The sequence below is a fragment of the Babylonia areolata genome, chromosome 20 (assembly GCF_041734735.1).
Source record: "Babylonia areolata isolate BAREFJ2019XMU chromosome 20, ASM4173473v1, whole genome shotgun sequence".
NCBI classification, from domain to species: domain Eukaryota; kingdom Metazoa; phylum Mollusca; class Gastropoda; order Neogastropoda; family Buccinidae; genus Babylonia; species Babylonia areolata.
This window is the reverse complement of record NC_134895.1, coordinates 28,771,711-28,797,105: the sequence shown is the minus strand read 5'-3', so window position 1 is coordinate 28,797,105 and position 25,395 is coordinate 28,771,711. Positions and strand designations below refer to the sequence as shown.

Sequence of the window (25,395 nt, the reverse complement as noted above, 5' to 3'; positions counted from 1 at the left end):
GATAACATGTAGAATGAAGAAAGTACAAGCCCATACCAACAAAAATGTATTATGTATTTGCAACAGGAAACACTGATGAAAAGGAAGAATGAATACGGAAAAGTTAACAAAAAGTTAACAAGATCATACATTTATATCATGTATCAAGCTGGCTTTCAAATGGGCAACAATTAATTTTGGCAACAGATGGTTGGATGAAAGTTGGATGAATCATCTCATAACGTAACAGTTTTTGCAACAAATGTGGGGCATTAAACAGATCATGATTTACCTTCTGGTTGAATTATACATTCTGAATGGATCCTGCTATCTAAACCATAAAAAAAATCAGTACTCATCTAAAAATAAACCACACAACTATATGATTCACTGGCACTCACACATATGAAGAGCATGAAAACTGTAGCACTTCTTTTCAAGACATCACAATTGCTAACAGGAACACACCACAGTAGCTGTGGACGATGCCATCATGACTGGGACAAAGTTTCGTGGAAAGAGTTCTGTGAGTGGCCATGGGGTCCAAGATGCTGACACCAGACACAGAGGGCTTTTCATGACTGTTTAATGGGCCAGCTGGGTCTTGAGAGATGCTCCAGCAAGACATCATGACAGAATTTATACTGCTCCTGAAAGTAAAGGCCAAATGTTTAGGGGATTAAATGAATGTAAATAATTCCATAAAAGTTTTTTTTTTTAAATGACCTGAAGCTATTCTACAAAGAACACTTTTCACAGCTTCAAAAAGACAAAGGCATGAAACTTAACATGCAAGGTCACAACATCAATGTCTGCAACAAAAAATGGCAAAGATAAATATATTTAGCTGACACACTCTTCCAGCAAGCAGGAAGACTATGAACATGTGACTGTGATCACTTTCCTTCGTATCAGGACAGAAAGTGTAGCTGTGACTGCCAAGAAGAAGAATCAAGATAGAAAGAATCACCAAACTGAAAACTGCCAATGACTCCATCTCCTCAAATCTGCCATCATGAATAGATAGCCAGATGACAAACAAAACTACTGAGTTACTTGCCTTCTTACTTCAGTTTCCATGATGAGAAATCAGTTCTAGATGGATTGATACTGAAAAAAAAGAAAGAATCGTCATTCCCATCTCGCATACCTTGAAATTATTCCGGCATTGACAGTTGGTTGCAAAGAACCAGAGAAAGTTTGTTTTGTTTGGGAATGATGGGTGACATCCAGCATTTCCTTTCTACCTGTGAAATTTGGGCGAGTCACCATGCAGCAAATCAGCAAGAAACTCTCCAACCTCATGATCTGCCATTCTAACAGTGGGAAAACATTGGTGTGGGCTTGTTTAGTTTGATGGCAAAGACTATTTGGTGACTGTCAGTTAGTTCAGAAACTTTTGGGAAGCTGAAAACAAAAAGAAAATGTCATCAAGAAACTGTAAACATTTTGCATGATATGGCTCACCATAAGTTGTCAATAGTGATTTCAGCTTAATAAACTTCAAGAACTTCGCTGGTGAACTTGACCTTGAACACTGAACATCCAGCACATACATCAGTAAGAGCAATGGCAATGATGTATCTGCAGTAAAAAGACTGTGCTAAAGAAAAACAAAAATAAGTAGACCAGTTCTGAGCATTGCTGAACTACAGGAACACTCCCAGACAGTCCACTGGAACCGAACTGCATAACGATTCTTCAACAGAACATCTTAACATCGGAAAAGTTCTTGAGAACAAAGCTCAACTTCGAAGAGTGGATGGAAAAGCTAATGCCAGTCAAAGAAAACAAAAGAACTTGACATACATGTCAAGGATCTTTCTCTTCCTAAAGAAAGTGAATCAGAATTGATCCAATTACACTAGGCAAGAAAACTTTGACAAAGGTAACAGTTGTTTGATGCCACAACCAATTATCATGATGCTGAAGCCAACAGAACCATACAGTTGCGACACAAGCCAGCTGAAAAGGCACCTGCTTTGTTAAAGAAAGTATTCTCTGACAGTCTACACAACTAAGCCCACAGTGCAGACTGAAGGCCTCTCTGACCAAGGACAACAGACCTGGAACTCCACAAGCCTCAGTTCAGGTAACATCTACTCAGCACAGCCCAATGAAGAGAACTCCAAAACCAAGAAGTCCCAGTGTAATAGGCCAGACTACACCCTATCCAGAGTATACCCCCACATAAAGTGGCCTAGTCCAGAATATGAAATACTCGTATGATACAGTATTGATGATAGAATGGACACAACCCAGAGCGTGTGGATCTTCCTTGTTTATTCTCTAGATCTTCCCACACAAAGCCGCCCAACCATTGGCATGGTTTCGTATGACATAGTTTCGTACAATGTATAACATCCTCCTTCTTTCAACAGAAGATCCAATTTTAATAACATTGAAACAATCTACTCAAAATTAAATTGCTCTGTTCTTGAACACGGAAACTGTCATTAAACTAGCACCTAACTTGTGCATGCAAGAAATAACGAAAACGAAAAGTAAAACAGTTTCCTTGTTTCAGTACTGCGGTGTGTGTGTGTGTGTGTGTGTGTGTGTGTGTGTGTGCGTGTGTGTGAACAGTCTGTTAGTGTCACTCTTCCCTGTATCTCAGGGGCTTTCTCACTTCCCTGCCAGAGCGCGTGGTGTTGCGTGGGGGAGGGCTCTCTGCCGTGAGTATCTGAGTGTCCGGGGGAACGGGGGAGCTCTGGCTGCCTGCCGACATCGACTTGTCTGTAGCCGGTATCTCCTTTGGCCCAATGGTCTGCTGCTGTGTCGGTGCATCTCTTGACTCGGACGTGCCGGTACTTTCCTCTCCTCTGACGCGTTCGCGCAGGGTGATCCTGTTCCGGCGGAGTGTGCTGCCCGTGTACGTTCTGACGTTGTATGACCTAGGAGAGGAGGCTTTGTTCACCACCTGCCCTGGCTCCCATCTTTTGGTCTCCTGGTTCCAGATACGAATGCCCTGTCCTGGGTAGAGTGGGGGGAGGTCACTGGAGGCAGATTTGTCATAATTGGCTTTCATAGTCTGTCGCCTCTCGTCCAGCTGTAGCTTGTACTGTTGATACTCAGCGAGCAGCGCTACCCGCGAGGGTAGGAGGGTGGCTAGGGGACGACCGAAGAGCATTTCGGCAGGGGATGGGAGCTTGGAGTCCACAGGAGTGGCTCGGAGGTTGAGCATGGCGAGCTGGAAACCTTTTCCTTCCCTGTCACATTTCTTGATGGACTTCTTGACTGTCTGCACCTGGCGTTCTATGAAGCCGTTTGATTGGGGGTATCTTGGGGATGAGGTAATGTGCTCAATGCCATACTTGGCCATGAGTGCTCTGAAAGGCTGGCCTTGGTACTGTGGCCCGTTGTCGCTGACAATCTGGTCGGGCCGTCCGAACATGGCGATGACCTTCTCCACTTCATCCACTATGGCTTGGCTGGACGTGGTTTTCATCTCGGTCATGATGGGGTATTTTGAGAAATAGTCTGCAATCAGGAGGAAGTTGCGGCCTTCAATTTCAAACAGGTCTGTTCCTAATTTTCTCCAAGAGCTGTTGGGAATGTCGTGGGGAAGAAGGGGCTCACACTGGTTTGCACTCGTGAATTCTTGGCAGGTTGCACATGATCTGACTACTTGCTCAATGTCTCTGGAGATGTTTGGCCAGTACGCACATTCTTTGGCCAGGAGTCACGTCTTCTCTAGGCTTTGGTGAGATTGATGGAGTTGTTTCAGTACATCCTGCTGGAGAACCTTGGGTATGATTACCTCCTGTCCTTTGAAGATGATCCCATCTTCTATTGCTAGCTCGTCTCTGAATGACCAGTATGGTCTGACATCTGTCGGGAGTGCTTTAACGTTGTCTGGCCACCCGTGAACTATGGTCTCCATCAGTCTGTTCAGCACAGGATCGGTCTTGGTGGTTTCACGCAGCTGGTATAGCTTCTTGGGTGTGAAGCTTATGAAGTCGTACTGACAGAAACCAATCTCATCCTCGGAGAGGTCTAGGCCGTCCACATGGAGGTCGAGATCAATGGATGTCTTGTTCGCCTGGGATGGAAGTCTTGACAGCGTGTCTGCGAGGGTCATGGATTTCCCGCTGCGGTACTCCACCTCGTAATCGTATCCCTGGATCTTTTGTAGCATGCGCTGGAGACGTGGTGGGGCTTTGAGCAGTGGCTTCTGTACTATCATCCGAGATCACCTTGAAAGGCCTCCCGTAGAGGTATGTATGGAACCGTGTGATTCCAAAGACCACCGTGAGCATCTCACGGTCAATGTTTGGGTAGTTGCTTTGTGTGGAGTCAAGTGACTTGGATGCGAAGGCGACCGGATACCCATCCTGAATGATGGCTGCACCCAGGTCCTTCATGGAACTGTTGACCTCCAGCAGTCGGTTTCTTTGGGTCATAGAACTTGAGGCATGTGGTTGATGACACCAGTTTCTTGAGGTTGTTGAAGCAGTGGATGAGGTCTTTTCAACAGCTCCCTCAGCGGCTGTGACTCCTTGCTGAAATTTGGGATGAACGTCGACAGATACGTCATCATGCCGAGGAATCTCTGTAAGTCTTCTTTGTTTTCAGGGATTGGCATGCTCTGAATGCCCTGGATTTTGGCTGGACCTGGGTGAATCCTGTCCTTGGAGTATATATTCCCAAAGAAGGAGATCTCTTCCTTGCGTATGTCGCACTTTTCTGAATTGAAAACGAGCCCACACTGTTTGGCTCTTTCCATCAAGCGCCTGAGGTTGTCGTCGTGCTCCTGCACATTCTTGCCATGCACGCACACATCGTCTGTGATGCCGGTCACGCCTGGAAGGTCTTCCAGGATCTCGTCCATTCTTGCTTGAAAAATGTCTTGCGATACACGCAGTCCAAAGGGGAGTCGTTTCCAACAATAACGACTAAAGGGTGTTCAGAACGTGGTCAACAGTTGGCTTGGTTCGTCGAGGTGGACTGACCAGTACCCTGCCTTGGCGTCCATCTTGCTGAATACTGACGATCCAGTGAATTTGGGATTGATCTCTTCTAGCGTAGGGATTTTGTGGGGACATCGCTTCAATGCTGCGTTGAGCTTCTGTGGATCAATACAGATACGGAGAGAGCCATCCTTTTTCACTGAGTAGGCTAGGCTGGAGCACCAGTCTGTGTGCTCTTTGACCTTACGGATGACTCCCTGCTTAACCATTTTCTCCAGCTCTGCTTTTAGCTGTTCTTCAAGGTGCACAGAACATTTTCTTGGGGGATCGATGGAGGGTTCTGCTCCCGGTTTGGTGTATAGCTGGGCTGGGTTTTGGAAGTCCCCAAGAGTGTCAAACTGGCCTGGGTAAGCCTGCTTTAGGCTTTCAATTGATGAAACGTCTGTTGTGCTGATTTCGCTGCAGTTGATAGTCACCAACCTCAACTTCTCACAGGTAGGCAGACCGATGATGCATGGGCCTTCTACGTCTACCACGTAGAACTTGGCTTTAGTGAGCTTGCCCTTGTGACTGAGCTCAAGCTCGAGGCTACTATGGCAAGGAATCTTCTGCCTGTTGTACGCCGTCAGCTTTATGTTCTTGACAGGTGTGATAATTTTGGATGGAACATGTTTTCCATACAGCTTCCTGTATGTCTGTAGGGTTAGAGTGTTACCAGATGCCCCAGTGTCATTTTTCAGCTTAATTGGTATCTTGCCCATCTTTCCTGGGGCTACGACATCCATCGTTGTGAAAGCTTCACTACGGACGCTGGAAATGTTGATTGTGTCATGTTGAATGTCATCGTCATCACTTGTGTCTTCAGTCTCCGACGCCATGTCGTGAATTTTCTTTCTGCCTTTGGTTTTCTTTTTGCTATCACTGTTTGGTATGCGGGCCAGGTCTTCTCTCTTTCTCTGTCTGCATGCTCGTCGCCAATGTCCTTTCTTTCCACAATGGGGACAGGTGCTGTCGAACGCTGGGCATTTCCGTTGATCATGGGAAGTATTACAATTCCCACATGACCTGGTTTTCCATACCTGCTTGTTGCTAAGCAGGCCAAGCTTGTGTTCCCCTGTGCTAGGGTTGAGTTGCTGAAGCTTGCTGCGTCCGGCAACTATGGCTTGGTATCGTCTGCCTTCAGCAAGAGCGTCGGCCAGCTTGTACCCTTTTGCCTTTCCCAGCAGGTCGCGTTGGAAGTCCTCAAGTGGAGTGGATGCTATAATCAGTTCTATCAGTCTCTCTTCCATCTCTGTTTGGTCAGACTCGCACTTCATGGCCAGAGTGTGCACTCGCAGGATGAAATCATCCAGAGTTTCATCCTCATGTTGCCGACACTCCATCAGATGTAAGCGGTGGACTCTGAAGTTGATCTTGGGCTTGAGTTGGGATTCGAAGAACTCCCACAGCTTGTCTGGTTTGCGTTTGTCCTCCTCTGACAGGCCGGACACTTGCAGTCGTCTGGTGCCCTTGTCACCTATGCCGCGCAAGATCTTGAGCGCTTTTTTGTTATCGTTCTCGATCTCTTCGTCTTCACAGTATACGGAGATATTGCTTTTGAACAATTGTAAAGCTTCCTCGTGATTGTCAGTAGCCCAATTCATTTGAGGTATGCGTGCAGCAACCATGATTGTGTAATGTGTATGGCTGCAAGAGAGATATTTACGTCTGTTTGATGTGTCACCAGTCTGTCTCGTATCGTGTGGGTTACTCTTTGGCGATAAAAGACGTCATAGCAGCGCCGTTTTGCATCATCGTTATGTCGCGTCGAGATATCGCAGCTATACAAACTGTTCTTGTTTTGTGCATTGATCTAAACAATGGCAATTTAGCGTCTTTTTCGTCTTCTTCAAACGTTTATGTTTACTTGCGGTTAGAAGCGTTGAACTGCCAGTATCCCACTGCTGCCACCATGAAATACTCGTTTGATACAGTATTTATGATAGAATGGACACAACCCAGAGCGTGTGGATCTTCCTTGTTTATTCTCTAGATCTTCCCACACAAAGCCGCCCAACCATTGGCATGGTTTCGTATGACATAGTTTCGTACAATGTATAACAGAATATGCCCCATATAAACTAGTCTAAGCTACATTATACCCTTGGTATAGTTTGGCTTAAGCCAGTTTATATCCTGTGGGCCATTTTATAACCCCCCAACCCCTATTTTTCTGAGATACACAGATATTTGAAGGGTGCCAAGATTTACAACCTTAGAATGAAGGTTACAATGAACTTTTGTTCAAAATGAGGAAAAATGAGAAATAAGTATGTATCAAAGTATGTATCTGCAAAGTTTTCAATAAAAAAAAAATGTTCAAAGGAAACAGAAAAAGCTTCTTTTTTTTTCTTCTTCTTTTTTTTTTTTTTTTTTTTTTTAATAAACAGGTATATTTAATTTGCGAAAGTTGTTTAACTAAATACCAATTGTAGTTTTAAATTTATTTGTGCTTTCTAAATGTTTAGTTACAGTGTTGTGTATTTCAATATCTTATTTAGGGCCTGGAATTATCATTTGATAGTAGTCCTTCATGCTCAAATAAGAGTGGAAGGATAAATAAAACTGGATTGATTTTATAGGTAATGTAAAAGTAGCATGAAAAAAACCGCTAAAGAGCAAGAAAGAATAAGGTGGTATTCAGGACAAATGTCTCCACTAAAAAGTAAAGGAGCAAGAAAAGAAACAAAGAAAAAAGAAAAAATGGTACATCAATATTACACGAGCACGTGCATGTGGAGTGATGGCCTAGAGATAACACGTCCACCTTGGAAGTGAGAGAATCTGAAGGCGCTGGTTCGAATCATGGCTCAGTCGCCAATATTTTCTCCCCCTCAACTAGACCTTGAGTGGTGGTCTGGATGCTAGTCATTCGGATGAGATGATAAATTGAGGTCCTGTGTGCAGCATGGACTTGAGAACCCACAGCAACAAAAGGGTCTTCCCTGGCAAAACTGTGTAGTAAAATCCCCTTTGATAGAAAAAACAAATAAAACTGCATGCTGGAAAAAATACAAAAAAATGGGTGGCACTCTCAGCGTAGCGACACGCTCTCCCTGGGGAGAGCATCCCGAATTTCACACAGAGAAATCTGTTGTGACAAAAAAGAGAAATACAATGCAAATACAAACACACACACACACAAACTCCAGGAAATTATGGTTTAACGGTTCTAATTTACAGACAATTTTGGACAAAATTAAAATACCCTCTTGTCTATGCAGTAACTGAATGTTCAAAAGACGGAATCCACTTATTCTCAATCCAAAAAAAGCATGATTAGCCCAGTAGATGAAGGAAAACATGGACAACAGTGACCTATCCAATTTTAGACCAAAAACCCCTAAACCAATACTGATTAAAAAAAAACAAAAAACGGTGAGCGTATGCGGAACTCGTACTTGCACATGCATGTGTATGTGGGGGTAGGGGGGTGCGCAATCATGTGTGAATGTGTATGTGTGTGTTTGTCGCTGTTTTTGTTTATGCTTGCTAGCAAGGTTTTGTGTTATACACCTTATCCTATTATCATTCTTTTGTTATTACCTTTTTGCAATTATTGCAAAGCTCCTTCAGTACTGGGAGGCGCTATATAAATTCCCATTACTATTATTATCACTATTGACAAAAAAATGATTCAAACTGGTTGGGTGAGCGAAGTGTACACATGGGGTATATATTCCTGCCAGGAGGGGTACAGCATGGACTAGGCTGGTTTAACCCCGGGGGTTAAAGTAACCCAGGCTACATTTTACCCGAGGTATACACTAGCCAGGGGTAGAGTTTGGCCTGTCACATGGGTTCCAAGATTCCAATCTGAGCAACTTGGTCTGGCCATGAAATCAAGACCAGAAATATGACTGATTCTGTGCACTCTGAAAGACACTCTGAATATGTACAGTGAAATAATATTTCAATCTTGTTTGTGTTCGACAGATGATTTTAACATGAAAAATCCAGGTGTATGAATGATCTTGTGTACAACTGAAAGACACTCCAAACATGAACAGTGAATAATACTTTGACCTTATTTGCATTTGACAAACAATTTTAACATCAGTAGTGGAAAGAGTACATCTGGTTACTGTAAGATCTTTTGATTTTGTTTAAATATCAGGTTTCTGTCAGAGGAATGTGACATGGACTCATATGGATGCAGAATTTTAAGAAGCTCTCATGTAAGTACCATGTTGTCGATAAACTGGGTGCGGTTGAGTCTTAACTGCTTGACCGCCTGGAAGACATCCACCTCCTTGTCCTTCCTCATTCTCTCCAAGATGTACAGCACAGCACACAGAAGGCCACAACGACTTGATCCATTCCTGCAGCACAGAGACAGATTTACCAACCACCAGTTACACACACTTAATTGTGCATGGTGAGTGTGTATATGTGTGTTTGTGCATCAGTGTGTGTGTGTGAATAGAATAGATTTTATTGTCATGAAACCTTGAGGTTTATAAGACACAAGTGCAATGGTAAATGAATGAATGAATGAAAAACACACAATTAATCAATCAGTTAATGCAATAAATTGCAGCAGCATTCATAAACAAATTTTCCTAATCTTGTTTGTATATATTCATCATCTGTGTGTGTGCGCGCACGCAAGTGTGTGTGTGTGTGTGTGTGTGTGTGTGTTTGTGTGTGTGTGTGTGCATGCATGAATTGAGTGTGTGTATGTGTGTGTGTGTTTTACACCCTTGTGACACCTATACTCATGAAACCTAGTCCAGATGAAGAATCCTGCATCCCCCTGATAACAATTTCTTCTCAACTGTCTTTATCATACATTTGGAATCTCTTGCATTTTTTCGTTTATTTATTTATAGTCTGTTCATCTAAGATGATGATATCAGATGGAATCTCTTGCACATATGTCTGTTTGTTCAAATTTTACTTTTCTTATCACACTGAAAGGGTGTTCATCTACACTGCTCATCCCAATTCCGAACCTCTTCATGTTCCATATGGAGCTCCCCAAGGTTTATTTTTACTTTTCAGTCCATATACTCCGCCATTGTTTGACACAATCAGGTAACAATTTCACATATGACATTCAACTCACATAAGTTTCCAAAAACATAGAACTGTGCACTGCTGCAGTGAAAAAAATGGGTGCTGTCTACAATGCGTAGACTTAACTAAGTTAAGAAAGAAGCCATATTTGTATGCTCCAAATCTGCCTTCATCCTAAGTTGCACTGATTAATGCAAATCTTTTCTTGCTTATTTGTCTTCTGATTTGGTGTCACGTCTTCAGAAGACCAGTGAGATAAAGAAAAGAAAAAGGCACTGGGTAGGATACATCTTTAGAACCCCACCAGATGCACTTCCAAGAGTGCTAAGACAGCACATCGCCAACAATGTATACCTGTAATGGCATCATTATGTGCTGCAAGGCACAACATAGAACAACTAACTTCAGATGATCTTAAACAATACTGCAGTAGTTATTTTCAGAAAGTGCAAAAAAGATCATGTAGCCCCTCTCTTTCATCAACTTCATTAGTTATCCAGTACAAAAATTCTGAATAAAATTAGCATATTGGATTTGAAGGATTTCTTCCCTTGTTTTTTCTATTTTTTATCTTCTCTTGTTTACATTTACATTCTGAACTATTCTCTTGGACCTTCTTCAGAGTCCCCTAAGTATCTTCAAATACATTAACTGGTCCAAGGGATTTTCAGTACCAAGCTTTTTCAAGTATTTTCTTCCTCTGGATCTTCATAACTCATCAAGTCTACACACTTTAAAAAACAACAACAAACAGCAACCAAAAAATCAACAACAACAAAAAACCAAACAACAGCAACACTTCAACATGACCAGTAAATATTATGCAGTATTGCTGTCTTTGTTTCTTTTTCCCTAATGATGTCTTAATTTGGTGTGTGTACTTGTGGATTGGTGTTTTTTGTATTTGTGCACAGGATTGTGTGTACATGTGTGTATGTGTCCGCTGTGTGTGCATACATGTGTGTGTGTGTGTGTGTGTGTGTGTGTGTGTGTGTGTGTGTTTAAGGCATAATTTGTGGATTTTATATGTGATGATCAATATCATTCAACATTATTGTTTAGGCATATATATTTTTACTTGTATGTCATCATGCGCAGTTGTATGTCATTGTGTAAGCATATCATATTTATGGGAAGAGCTTAGAAACCATGATATGGTGAATTTGTGCTATATAAGTACAATAAGTTTTGTTTTTGTTTTTTTACATTATTATATATTAATATTTACACACACATGCGCGCACGCACAACTACCCCCAACAACCCTAAACTGACATGCAGTGAACTGTGATTGGCATTTCGCCGGTCTGTTCATGCCATTTCTCCACAGCATCAACCAGTTCCAGAAACGCTCGACCAGATGTGGGCACTGAAGCACTATCCAACCACATATGGAACTGGAACTGGCGGATACTTCTTGGTGATTCTTGAGCCTGAAGAAAAACAATAACTAAGATTTATGAATATTCCATCACCACACAGGAATACTGAAATGAAGCATCATTCACGTATCTTCTGAATAAGTTTTGACAATACCTTTTTCAAATGTTGCTTACAAATGATCTATGTTAAGTTTACAGGCCAACAAACAGTATCTGTTATGCTCATTTTTCTGATGAGGTATTGCAATCCAATACATCTTTCTTCAGCCATTATGGAGAATCAAATGTCTTGACACAAGGCTTGTAACATACACTGCACATTGTACATTTTCTCATGTATGTAAAAGTACAGTTATGAAACATACCATAACAACATTAATCATTAACAAAAATGCAAGGATAAAATATGACAAACATGAATTCCAAGAATCCACCTTGTTAACTCATGTCACGAGAACACATACTGAACAAAGCCGAAGTTCAAAAGATTCATTAGCATTGCCGGAAATATTTTTTGTTCGAACAGACCAGAAATGCAACCTATATCTCTCATTTGAACATTCACTGTCACCGTTGACAGCTCTCATGGCATGACATCATTCCTCCGCTCCCCATTCTCGACTTCCCTTGAGTACAGAAATAAAACATGAAAATTTCCTATGCTTTTTTCATATAGAAATTTATAGGCTACTAAATTCTGAATCTTTTGACATCACATACATGTTCAAGGTACTCTTGTTTTAAAGTTATAAGCAGGCAAATGTATGTTTTTTTCATGAGACAATTTCTCCATTTGTCCTCCTTTTTTTTCTTTTTTTTTGTGGCACACCAACTTTGAAAAAAAATCATTAAAAAATATATAATAGATAGATCAATTCTGTTTTTTGTATGTTAATCTGTGATTTTTAAACTTTTTGAAACATAAATGCCAAAAATGATAAATTCCGACTTTAGCAGAGTTTTTGTGTGCTGCATCACACATCTAAAAAATATAAAATCTGAAAAGGCATTTCGGGCACATGTTTGACCATATTATTTTCCCATGAGGTCTCAGGGACAAAAATCAAAAACATCACACAAACAGTCAAACTATCACATTTAACACACAGGAAGACCATGACTATGAAAAGAACAAAGTTACATCCATGCACAAAACTGATGTAATGATGCCAAACACCTCCGTTCTTGGAAATGTGATGCCCAGTGACAATATGTTCATGCCTTTTGGACTTTGAACAGTTGAACATATCCCTACATATAGAAGTAGTAGTAGTAGTAGTAGTGTGTGTATGTGCATGCATGTGTGTGCATAATGTGTGTGTGGAGATGGTGGTAAGATGGATGGGGGTGGGGGGTGTAATGTCATAGTATGACTCCGTCAACGGAAGTACTCCAGATCACTAGTTTTGCAGTCTAACAACTTGGATGTCAAAGGCACTGGAGAGGACGTGATCAAAGTTCATCATCAGTAACAACTGTTTGCTTTTTCATTTGTTTTTAGTCATTTGCTTGATAATTCTATACACAAATGGAATGTCAGTATTGCTTCCCTATATTTCCCAATGGATTTTAGATCTAACTGAATAAATATGGCCAATATGGTCTGGTTTGATTCAACTGTTAAAATACTGGTGTAAAAAAACAACAACAAAAAACAACAACAACAAAAAACCAACTAAAAACAACAACATCACATAACTATGTTTATATGTGTAGAAAGCAGAAGATATGATTCATGACTGGTTCAGAAAAGTTTTCAAATAACAAAATCATTGCAGAAACTTGATCGAGATTTATGACTTCTTGATGATGGTGATAGCTAGACAGGTTTCATTTATATCACACACAAAAGAGCACACAGGCAACCAGTGCAGCATTACATAGAGAGCTTGATTCTTCCCTGAGTTACCTGGGATCCCCATCACACCTGTTGGGTCAGGGGTAGAGATTTTTCCCATCTCCCAGGTCAACATATAAGCAGATCTTCTAGTGCCTGAACCCCCTTCATGTGTATGGACATGCATAGGATCGAATATGCATGTTAAAGATCCTGTAATCCATGTCAGCATTCAGTAGATTATGGAAACAAGAACATACCCAGAGTGCCCACCCTTGAAAATGGAGTATGGTTGCCTACATGGTGGGGTAAATAAACAAAATGGTCATACATGTAAAATGTTACATGTCTGTGTGAGTGTGTGTGTGTGTGCGTGACTGAAACCTGACTGAATGACACGGGAAACGAATGATAATTGCCCAAAAGCAGTTGTCAGTCAGCTCTACCCAGGTAGGCAGCCTGTTGTGCAAGTGACTCTGTGTTTGTAAAACGCTTAGAGCTTAGTCTCTGACCAAGGATAGGCACAATATAGGTATCCGTATCATCATTATCATCACCAACATCATTACATAGCCACACTGTCTGTTAACAAGTGAGTCAAAATATTACTAAAAACATAGATAATAGAAATACAAATATTTCCTCAACAAATAAAAAAATAAATATGAACAATGGCTGGTTATCAACAAACCATATTCCCATTGGTGAGAGTGAAGTCCCTTAGCGTGAAGCTTGCGTCTGACCGGATCTGTGTTGTAGTTTCCACAATGAAGGGTCCGTAACTGACACCACATGCGTCCTCTGTCCAGTACTGCTCACATGTCTGCATATAGAAACACATCAATAGCTGAACAACAGCCCCTTGAGACAGCATGTCTGGCCTATTAGATTACCAGTAATATATATATATATATATATATATGTATATATATATACACATAACATATATATCTTTTTCTTTAATAGGCCTTTAACACAGGTACAGTACGGGCACATCCCTCAACAAAAACCCCTTCCATTTGGCTTAACTTGAGGTGAGGCCTGAACTCAAATCCCTCACAGTCCCCTTCCTGGCTGTGTAAGAGTTTGAGCTTACCCGCCTCATTATGTCCATAAAAGACATATTGGCCCGATTGTAAATGGGAGAACCTGTGGGTCCCAGGACCTGAGATAGTCTCCTAAGAGAGGAATGTCCCAACCTCACGGGTTTGGCAATTGTTGTAATGATTAGCGATGCCCTGTGATGGGGACAAGTTATTCCCAAGTATTGTGATGTGTCTGTAAGAAAAAGAGAGAATAAAGAAATGTCAGAAACGGCTGACTGTAGGACATTGTAGTTAGAAGAAGAAGGAGAAGAATGAGACAAATTTCACAAAACAAAACATTGAATTAGGTGACACAAACTGATGCTAGCGATGTAAGATACATTCAATCCTGAAACAAAAAGTCCCGGAAAGCCGCAACAAACATGCATGAAGATAACATTTCTAATACATAAAAGGTTGGCACAAACAGAGCAAACTGACAATGTCGCTTATTTGAAAAATGGCGGCCATTGTGAATGATTAATTACCTCCAGCCAGGAATGCTGTTTCTTTGACTTCATGGCGAAATGTCTTATCACTGAGTTGCTGCAAAAATTTTTGGCCAAGACAAGCAAACAGATAGGCCTGGTTTGGAACAGTCTGACATGGTGAAGTAAATGACACCAAACTGAATGTTACAACAGAAAGTAATTTCTCCACAGTTACCTTTCCTTTATGCTTGTTTTGCATATAATAATGGAATTTAATTAATTACTGAAATATTTTTATGATTTACATGAATTTTGCACCAGTACAAGCCTGACTACCACACAGGATGACAGACATCCACTGAAATATTTGCCTGTACTGTTGAGATGACCAGCAGTAGACAGTCACAATCCCACATCTCCTCCTGCCCTTGACTCCAACCTTCCCCCTCCAGTCCCAGCATTCCTGAAAAGCCCCCTCCCCACACTCCCTTAAGACCTTCAACCACAGCAGTGGCCCACCCCTCTGCCATGTCAGCCGCTCCACCAAAATGTGATTAACAAACTAAACACACACAAACACACACAACATATACATTCATTTTAACATACATATGTACATTGCAGCTGTCCTCCACAAATATGCACACACAGGCACACACAAACACACACATGCACAAACAGGCCCACCCACACACATGCACACATGCAAATACACATTCATACACATGCATGTGTACACAAAAAAATCCAGTATGTACCTATTTATTTACAACATTTGGAATATTTTCTCTACACATACAGAGAATGTGAGGTTACCTCATCATTATTATCCAAATCATTGAGCATGACAATTGTGTGGCAGTTGTGGTCATAGATCAGACGCCAGAAGTCAGTCACTGTGTTGGGCAGAGGCATCTGTGTAGCCACAAGCCCATCTTTACGTTTGTAACCCTGCACATACATATATTTCATCTGTAACTCTGTTCATATGCACACAAGCACACACATGAAGTAATATCGGTCTAGCAAGTTTGAAAAGAACACTTTGTAACATCTGGCAAAAACAAGAATCTCATATACTTAACTCAGCTTCAAAAAATTAAATCATTAGTAAACATATAATCTTGAAATTATGTGGTAATCTTGATGTGGAAATATGGTTTACTTGTGAAAATAAAAGGATACTCTTTCTCTTTACATATCTAATATATATATATAAAGGGGAAGAGTATCCTTTTATTTTATTTGTGTGTGTGTGTGCGTGTGCATGTGAGTGTGTGTTTGTGTGTATATGTGTGTGTGTTTGTGTGCTTATATGTATATGTTTGGATGGCATGATAAACCCTGATCTCGTGTGCAGTATGCACTGAACGCACGTAAAAGAACCCATGGCAACAAAGGGCTGTCCCAGCCAAATTTTGTAGAAAAATCCACTTTGATGGGAAAACAACTTGTAAGCAGAAAAATTTACACACAAAAAGAAAAAAAAATGGCACTCTCATTGTAGCGATGCGCTCTCCCTGTGGGGAGTTATTCTTTGCTTAAGTTAGAGTGTTTCTCTTAGGGCATCAGCCAGGAGCAAGTAGTAAGCCCGGTTAGCACTCCACAGTGTGAAACAGCTGTCACTTGATGGTACATACTAACTAACCTCCCCTTTGGAAGAACAAAATGGTTAACATAAGATTTTAAATTTCTCACTCCCACTCCTAACCCCCATTTCCAAAGCACAAATCAGTTTTTAGGGTCAGAAGTTAAAACTTTTTTTTTGTTTTAGCTTTTTTTAATATATTCTACTTCTCCTTTTTTTCATGGAAAACAAAGATGTTAGGGCTTGGATATCTCTCTCTCTCTCTCTCTCTCTCTCTCTCTCTCTCTATATATATATATATATATATATATATATATATATATATATATATATATATATAAAGATATATGTGACCCTCCATCACGAAATGAGTCACTTTGCACCAGAGGTCGATTTTTAGTTATTGGTATATCATAAATCTGCAATAAATGACCTTTACAGCGAAAAAAAAAGTTTGTAAATCGGATGATTCTGTGAAAAGTTATTGTGATTTGAAGTTCTAAAGTCGCGAAAGTAACGAACTGAGAAATCAAGGCCGAAAAGTTTTGGAACATGTTCATAGCAACCACATACTTCTAAGCAAGATATGTTCATGAGATTTGGCACACACATACTTAGTGGCAATATCCACAATTGCACAAAGTTTGAAAGAAAAATATTGAGTGTATTTGATTTTATTCAAATAAGAATTTTCTAAATTTTTTGGAAAGAATTGCAACTGAAGTATTAGTATACTTACTTCTTAATCAGCTCAACATGACTTCCAGTTTTAAGATCAGTTTTGTTGTGGTGTTGTTTGTGGTCCAATTACTATGAAACTTTTGCTTTGTATAGTATGTGTACTAAAATTTATGCCAGATTAAAGGTAAAAATTGCTAAATCATGATGCCGAATCATGTAATTGTTGTAATTCAATGTGCTCACTGGCTTAGTGTGCTTGTGATATTACCATAATCCATACAACAAGTACAACAAAATAACAAAAAATATCCACACAACAAAACTGCTCATACAAAAGGTACAAGTTCATGTGTGTTTTATCCCAGCATAGCATCAAATGAAATACATTTCATAATCCAAATGAACACTTCAAACACTTCATCTGCAAAGAAAAACTACTTGTCAAACCCATACTTCACACAATAAAGACACACAACCTCATCAAACAAACACTCAATCTGCTAAAAAAAAAAAATTTTTTTAAAAAGTGCAGATATGTGGCACAGGTAATCAATTCTTGTGGTACAAAGTGTCATCAGGGTGGATGGTGTTGATGTTGAACCTTCTTCCTCCACTCTTTTTTCTCCACCGGTGGTGTCAGTATGTTCCAAAAATGCATGGTTTATCCTGAAACAGTTTGTTATGTAATACTTCTTTATCTCTTTTCATTTCCTTTGTTTTGAATTATTTTCTATATGTTCTAAAGTTTATTCATTAATGCACACAGATCGTTTTCTTTTCAATCGCCAAAGACGTGGAACAAGCTCCCTGATAACCTCCGTCACTCTGATTCCCTCGCATCTTTTAAATCTCGTCTCAAAACTCACCTTTTCCCTCAGCAATAAGTTCAATTGTGGCAGGTCCACAACTACATGCATGTATATGAATGTGTATTGTGTGTGCGTGTGTTTATGTAAGTTTGTGCCTGCCTATGTGTGCGTATTTGTTAGGGTAGCTGTTAGATACACATGTATGTTAAAATGTATGTATGCAGTGTGTGTGTGTGTGTGCGTGCGTGCGTGTGTGTGTGCGCGTACGTGCGTGCGTGCGTGTGTGTGTGTGTGTGTGGTCACATTTTGGTGTGTGTATGTAACATAGATATAATGTTTTATGTTATCAAAAGCGTTTTTGTAAAGCACCTAGAGCAGATTTCTGGATAGTGTGCTATATAAGTATCCATTATTATTATTATTATTAATGCTAATAATGTTAGATTAAATATCAACAGTAATTTCAGTTTTGTACATTTACATCACAGCTTTCATTCTTTACACAGGACTTTACAAAATGCTTTTCTTCTAGTTCTATGTATTTTATCAGAAAATAAAAAAAGAATATATATATATATATATATATATATATATATATATATATATATATATATATATATATATATATATATATATATATATGATCAGACAAAGCAGTTTACTGATAATAAAAGTATGAAATAGTGATCATTAATGCTGTATCACTATGAGTATCAGTGTGCATATCAGTGTGCATGTGCATGACATGCTGCAATCCATTAAGTTACTTTATGCATAGTGGCATGTCAAGCACATGCACACTTATATCATTTATGTAAATGTCTGTGCAAAAGTTTACAATTCCATACATGTACATCTAGACAAAGTTTGTAAAAAGAAACTAAGTTTGCACACTTCATGGTAAATTTATACTATAAATCATAGTACATTAACAGCTGACTCACTCACCCATAGATAGTTCACCAGCAGACAGTTCTTTAGTTGACAGTATAGTTAGTGTGGTGGTGTTGCCTCTCCTTCTGATGACATGACTTGCCAGCAGTGATCTCAGAATTATTCATTGGTGTACAGGCAGGCATATAAAGTACCATCATATCTTTCAGGGCTGAAAAAGAAATTGAACTATTAGTAATACTGTTGGCATTTACTGTTGACACAACTCTATATTTATTTACCTCAAAACAACACAGACACAGAAACACACACACACACACACACACACACACACACACACACACACACACACACACACACACACACAACCAACCTGACACACATTCACATAAAATATCCATTGAAGCAAATTCTGTGAAACTGAAAACTGTTCATAATGTCATGCCCCTGTACCTCCCCTTGCTCAGTTAAATGGTTAAACTGTGAAGGGACAGTGTGTGTGTGTGTGTGTGTGTGTGTGTGTGTGTGTGTGTGATATTGTGTGAGTATGTGACTCACTGTGTGACACACACTGTGTGTTTGTGTGTGTGTGTGTGTGAGTGACATGTATACACACTGTGTCACACATTGTGTGTGTGTGTGTGTGTGTGTGTGTGTGTGTGTGTGTGTGTGTGTGTGTGTGTGTGTGTGTGTGTGTGTGTGTGATCTTTTAATTTACATTCTGTTAATTTCCTCAGATTCACTTTATTCTTTTAATCATTTTTATTCCACATGTCAAACAGTGAATTTCTGTTCCAATGTAAGACAATAAATCAGTCTTGAGTTAATCATTGTTAAATAAATTATCATCAATTGATTATATCATCATTACATTTCAGTATTTGTCAATGTGGGTAAAATAAGAATGCTTACCTTCAGACACTTCAGCTATATCCAGTCCCCCAGTCACTTTGCTTGCATATTCCTTGTGTGAGCTGTGAGAAACACAGTTCTATCACTTCAGTGTAGCAAGTCAGTTTCACTTGTTTCCATGTCAGTCACAATACTGATGGCACCTGGTGCATGTGACTTCGGCAATTACAGGCGAAGGCTTCCAACCTTTCTTATCTAGTGCAAATGTTGATTCGTCATCTACATCAAAATTAATATTATTGTTGATGAAAATTGAACAACAATCCTGCGTCGTCTGCTTTCGAAATCAGCGTTGCCTTCGTGTTCACTGAGATCGATTTCATGAACGGTCAGTTCCATCAATGAAGTACTGGGTTAGAAACTCACAAATGTCGTCTTCTTCACTGAATGGCAAAATGTGTACAACGCAAGTGTATCTTGTCAGGAAATCGCCAAGTCACTCCTGAAAACGTGCTTCCGAACCCTGCGACCATGTTTATTTGAGCTAGCGTGCTGAATGGGTGGTTTCGTCACGTGGCCTCTCTCGGCCAATGACAGAGGGGATTTTCCTTCATAGTGACGCATTGTTTACGTAGTGTATCCTTATTTTGAAAGCGACGTAGTTAAAAAATCAACCAATGAGAAGGACGTAGATTGAAAGAGACAGACTTGACCTTTAAAACAATGTATGGTTCGACCGGTCGATTCCAAGAGATGAGGGAGAGCAAGCTTGTCAAAGTTGATCGATTTCGCGAAGTCATAGGCGATCAGAATGACGGGTTAGGCATTTTAAGCACACTTTTAAGGCAAAAGAAGACACAGTAATGCCTAGATACTTCAATATGAGATAAAAGAAAGCCTAAAGTTTACTATGAAGTCAAAATCTGAAAATCGACAACCTGACCCCCACCCGCCTAAAATCGCCGCTAGCGGGAAAGTTGGTCAGGTGCAAAGCGACTCATTCCGTGATGGAGGGTCACACACACACACACACACACATATATATATATATATATATATATATATATATATATATATATAATAGAGAGAGAGAAAGAGAGAGAGATAAACCCAAAACTTTATTTCCCAAGTAAGTACTGATACTGTCTTTCCATCAGCCTACTTTGTCTCTTCCCAAGTAAGTACTGATATTGTCTTTCCATCAGCCTACTTTGTCTCTTCCCAAGTAAGTACTGATATTGTCTTTCCACCAGCCTACTTTGTCTCATTAATAAATTTCACCATGAAATATTCTGATTCTTTGATACAAACATTGGGAGTTCACAAACAGCCATAAATACAGCCATTCTTGGTGTAGTGGGCAAAAAACAGCATTCAGCCAAACAATACCGTTTGAGTTTCACATAGTTGTGAGAACATTTTATGTTAAACTTACATACACTGTGCATCAACCAGCCAATATGAAGTAACTTTATAAGAATGTTAAAAGACCTAGCTTCAAGACATGTTTGGATCCACATTTAATATTAACAACCTAGGATGTTTGGACAATAAGATATTTATTTTGCATGAAAAGTGGTTCTGAAAGGAAATAAGGGTAATTTATATAGTCATATGACAATTCATTTTTACTGACAGACATTTATCTCTTTATGAAACCTTAAATACATATACTGTACTGCAACTCACACTTTTATATCCTCCATAAACCTCCATTTTTATTTTATTTTTAGTCTTGCACAAAATGCTAATCTATGTATAGGATATTATGTCAAAATCTTTATCTAAGCAACTATGACCTTATTACTTGTGTAACATCCCTTGTGTGAGCTTATACTTCCTCCTCTTTTTGAATTAATTAGCCTTGTATGTATTACAGATAATGTTCTTAATCTCATTATTCACTTATCAGTTTGGTGGTGCTTACTTAGTGTGTGTGGTTAGCTGGTATCATTGTATTGCACTACATATTCTCCTCAAGGACTTTTTCAGTTTGATCCCTTTGGAAGAACAGTGTTACCATAGTACTTTACAATATATATATCCCTTATGCCCTCCTCTTTTCCCCTTCACCAATTCATCATGTTTATACGCTGAAACAGTGTACCAATAACTTATGTGTTGCAACAGATGCTGCAAACAACTGAGAAAAAATCCAAAAGAATACAAATCAGTACATATTTGCACCATGTTCCATTCCTGAAAAGTCCAGCACTCTACATCATGTGTGTCTTTTGCTCATAATTAACCTGATAAGTTCTCCCTGCCATCCACTCTCAATGAAAACTCACATTCAAGAAGACAGCATTGATGTAGTCATTGCAACCTTCATAAGGAGTCATGAGGTAGGGCCGACATCTGTTGGCTGTAATGAAAAACAATTGCACTTGACTGTCAACAGTTTACAGTGACAAACACTGAAGGCACAAAAACAGGTCAGAACAATGTCTGATGGAACTTCACACACAAACACACACACAAAGGCATAGACACAGACCAAAAAAAGAAAAGAAAAAAAAAGAAAGAAGCTAACCTAAATATACATACACACCGAGTTATAAAAACATAAAAACACCATTTCACAAGAAGACACACACACATGCACACACGTAGTCAGCCAAATACCTAAAGATTTGATGGTAGAAGAAGAATTATGGCAAAAACTGGCAAAATTTGGTCATGATTTTTTCTCTCTTTAACATAATATAGTTATAACTGTGGTTAAGACCATAATATCTCAGACATTTTGCAAGTGACATAGTGCATTCCAAAACTGGACAGACACCGAATCTTGAGCTGAGTTAGTCAGTTTTATATTTGTATGTAATGTCCTGTGTCTTATAAACCCTAAGGTTTCATGACAATTAAGCATTCTCTTCTATTATGCTCAGTTCCATTCACACATGCATACACACACTCAGATACACACATTTGGAAAAAAAAAAAAAACTGTAATTTTTCTTGGGAAAGGATGAATACCATCATATACCTACCAAACATACATGCAAAAACATTACTAAATAAAAGACATACAGAGACATCATAAAATGTTCATCAACATTTATGACAAGTAAGCAATCTTGAAAAAAAATCAGAAAAAGAAGCCTTTGGAAACACAGTCTCTGCACTGCCCTTCCTCCCAAAACAATATTTTTCATGAACATAAATATGACAATAAATGTTAGCAAAATAGAGAAATTTGACTTCAGACTTGATAAATAAACACAACAAAGGAAAAATACAAGTATGAATATATTTAGAAATAGCATTTCTGAACAGGAAAAACTGTATTACATATACACATGGCTGAATAGCATTTCTGTACAGTAAAAATTGAATTACATATAGAAATGGTTTGACTCCACACTGACACTCAATGTCAATCTTCTTCTTCTTCTTCTTTGTTCGTGGGCTGCAACTCCCACGTTCACTCATATATACACGAGTGGGCTTTTACGTGTATGACCGTTTTTACCCCACCATGTAGGCAGCCATACTCCGCTTTCGGGGCTGTGCATGCTGGGTATGTACTTGTTTCCATAACCCACCAAACGCTGACATGGATTACAGGATCTTTAACGTGCATATTTGATCTTTTGCTTGCGTATACACACGAAGGGGGTTCAGGCACTAGCAGGTCTGCACATATGTTGACCTGGGAGATCGGAAAAATCTCCACCCTTTAACCCACCAGGCGACGTCACCGATACTTTAACCATTCGGCTATTGCGCCCGTCACTCAATGTCAATCAAAATTACTATTAAAATTTATTGTCACAGATGGTAGAGTCATTCAACATAATGACTGCACTCACACCTCCAATCTACCCTTGTCTCCTGCTCTATGCACTTTAAAAAAATTTTTAAATGACATTTAGAACAAGTCTGTGTGTAGAACATAAATCCATACTATATCAACTTAATTTACCTGGTACAATGTTCTTACACCTGTTCTTGAAAATGTTGTTGGGCAAAAGTGCTGTTGTACTTTCATCTCTCTCAATCGTCGTGGACAGAAGTTTTAGAATCTGGATAAAACAAAACATGCATCAAAATGTATGAAAACCAGAAATACGTGTATACAGATTTAGGCTACTGTACAATTTTTTTTAATGTGGTAAGAGAGTGAGAACAAACAAACAAAAAAAAAAGGGTCGGGGGATGGGGGGTGGGGATCCTTCATAACTTAATAAATGATTAATCTGAATTGCTTACAAAATAACCTGTAACAAGACAGTTTAACTCTCCATCCAAAGTAATTTATAGAAGGTACTCTGGGCAGCAGACGGATAGCATCCCAGTTCATTTCAATCACCCCAAAATTGTCTCTCTTCTTTTTTCCACAATTTGTTCTTATTTTTACATATGTTTCTAAAACAACAAATAACAAATACAGAAATACATGTTCATTTTGAAATGTACAAGCATATGGTCATGTGCAAAAATACTTGAACACACACACATATTTCTAATATATGTACAGGTATATGCCTGCCTGCAAACACAACAACAAGCCTTCAGATATACTGACATACCACATTCTTACATACATACACATGTATGTCAAACAACAACAACAAATAAACAAAAAACACAATAACAATAACATATTCACATAAAAGCACACAACTGAAAAAGGACAACACCAAAAAAAACCCCAAAAAAAACAAAAACAAAAAACAAACAAAAAAACACAAAAAAACAAACAAACAAAATAAAAGACGACAACAAAAACAGACAGATATAGAGACACACAAATAATGAGTGATTCTCTGAGATTGTGGACTTATTCAAAAGTTATCCCTTCACAGAATATGCATGATTTTCTAGCAAGATGCCTTCATAATTACTTTAAAAACAGAATGCCATCTGATGAATTAGCTGCTTAATCCAAACCTCCTGTAGTACTGCCATCCTCTTTTTTTTTAAATAATCTTTTTTCTTACAAGTGTTGAAATTCAAATTTCTAAGATAACAGCACATGGAATCAATTTCCATTTGAATTCAAGGATATTCATTTGCAGATAATTTATATATTTTTTCAACCTTATACCTTTCACTTAATTCTTCCAGAAACATTTGTTTTTGGTGTTTTTTGTGTGTGTGCTTAATCTGCACTTAAATAGAAAGAACTTCTTGGGTGGAATAATTAAGTCCAATATTTTGTTGGTGTTAATATTTTTTGCTGTACCAAATAGAATCAGTTAAATATCAGGCAAAGTTCTGTTAATGTGTTCTAGCTGTCCTAAAAGGATCAAGAATAATGACAATTATATAGATGTTCTATTGCATCTATCTCATTGTCACAGAAATAGCACCTGTCACCGTCTACAATACCCAATTTCTTGTTGTTGTTTTTAATACTAAAATACTGTTACATATTTTTGATTGAAACTATTTTAGCTTTACTTCCTTCTTTCTTTTGATTGAAAAAAACACACAAAAAAAACAACTGTTTCCCAGTCTGTCTGTATGATTAATTTTTCTTCCAGTTTACACATGGTTTTATGTCAAATATATCTATGTCCTCAAGTAAAATGTTACATGTTCAAGATCCTTTTCTTACAATGACAAACAAATACACTGCTTGTTTTTTCTTTGGTACTCTTTAATTGATTGAAGACAGCTTATGTGCTTCTGTCCCAAGTTTGTTCACAATTCTCTGTAAGTTTAGAATTCTCCATTGCTGATCACCATATCTTTCACTAAAACAATGTTGTTGTGTACCCATGTCTTTTGATGGAAGGGATTCTTATAAATCTTAAATTTCTGATTATAGAACATTGGTTTGGCTGGTAATTCATGGTTATTTTTCAAATTCAACCTTTTAAAACATTTTTTTTCTCTGAAAAAACATCTTTTTAAAACACATAAAATATACCCTTTTCA

The 25,395-nt window shown here is 38.8% G+C and overlaps 1 protein-coding gene across 3 annotated transcripts in view; it reads right to left on the bottom strand.

Moving 5' to 3' along the window:
- Window positions 1-394: 394 nt before the first annotated feature.
- Window positions 395-25,395, bottom strand: part of LOC143295377 (receptor-type tyrosine-protein phosphatase T-like) — a 328,714-nt gene continuing 303,713 nt past the window's right edge. For all 3 annotated transcript variants that reach the window (XM_076607040.1, XM_076607042.1, XM_076607043.1), the window contains 7 exons: window positions 23,435-23,534; window positions 21,798-21,871; window positions 15,499-15,633; window positions 13,858-13,989; window positions 11,223-11,380; window positions 9,115-9,250; window positions 395-629 (listed from right to left, as the gene is read on the bottom strand). In XM_076607040.1, coding sequence (XP_076463155.1) covers window positions 555-629; window positions 9,115-9,250; window positions 11,223-11,380; window positions 13,858-13,989; window positions 15,499-15,633; window positions 21,798-21,871; window positions 23,435-23,534 — 810 coding nt within the window. In that variant the 3' untranslated portion in view covers window positions 395-554. The remainder of the gene's footprint in view (window positions 630-9,114; window positions 9,251-11,222; window positions 11,381-13,857; window positions 13,990-15,498; window positions 15,634-21,797; window positions 21,872-23,434; window positions 23,535-25,395) is intronic.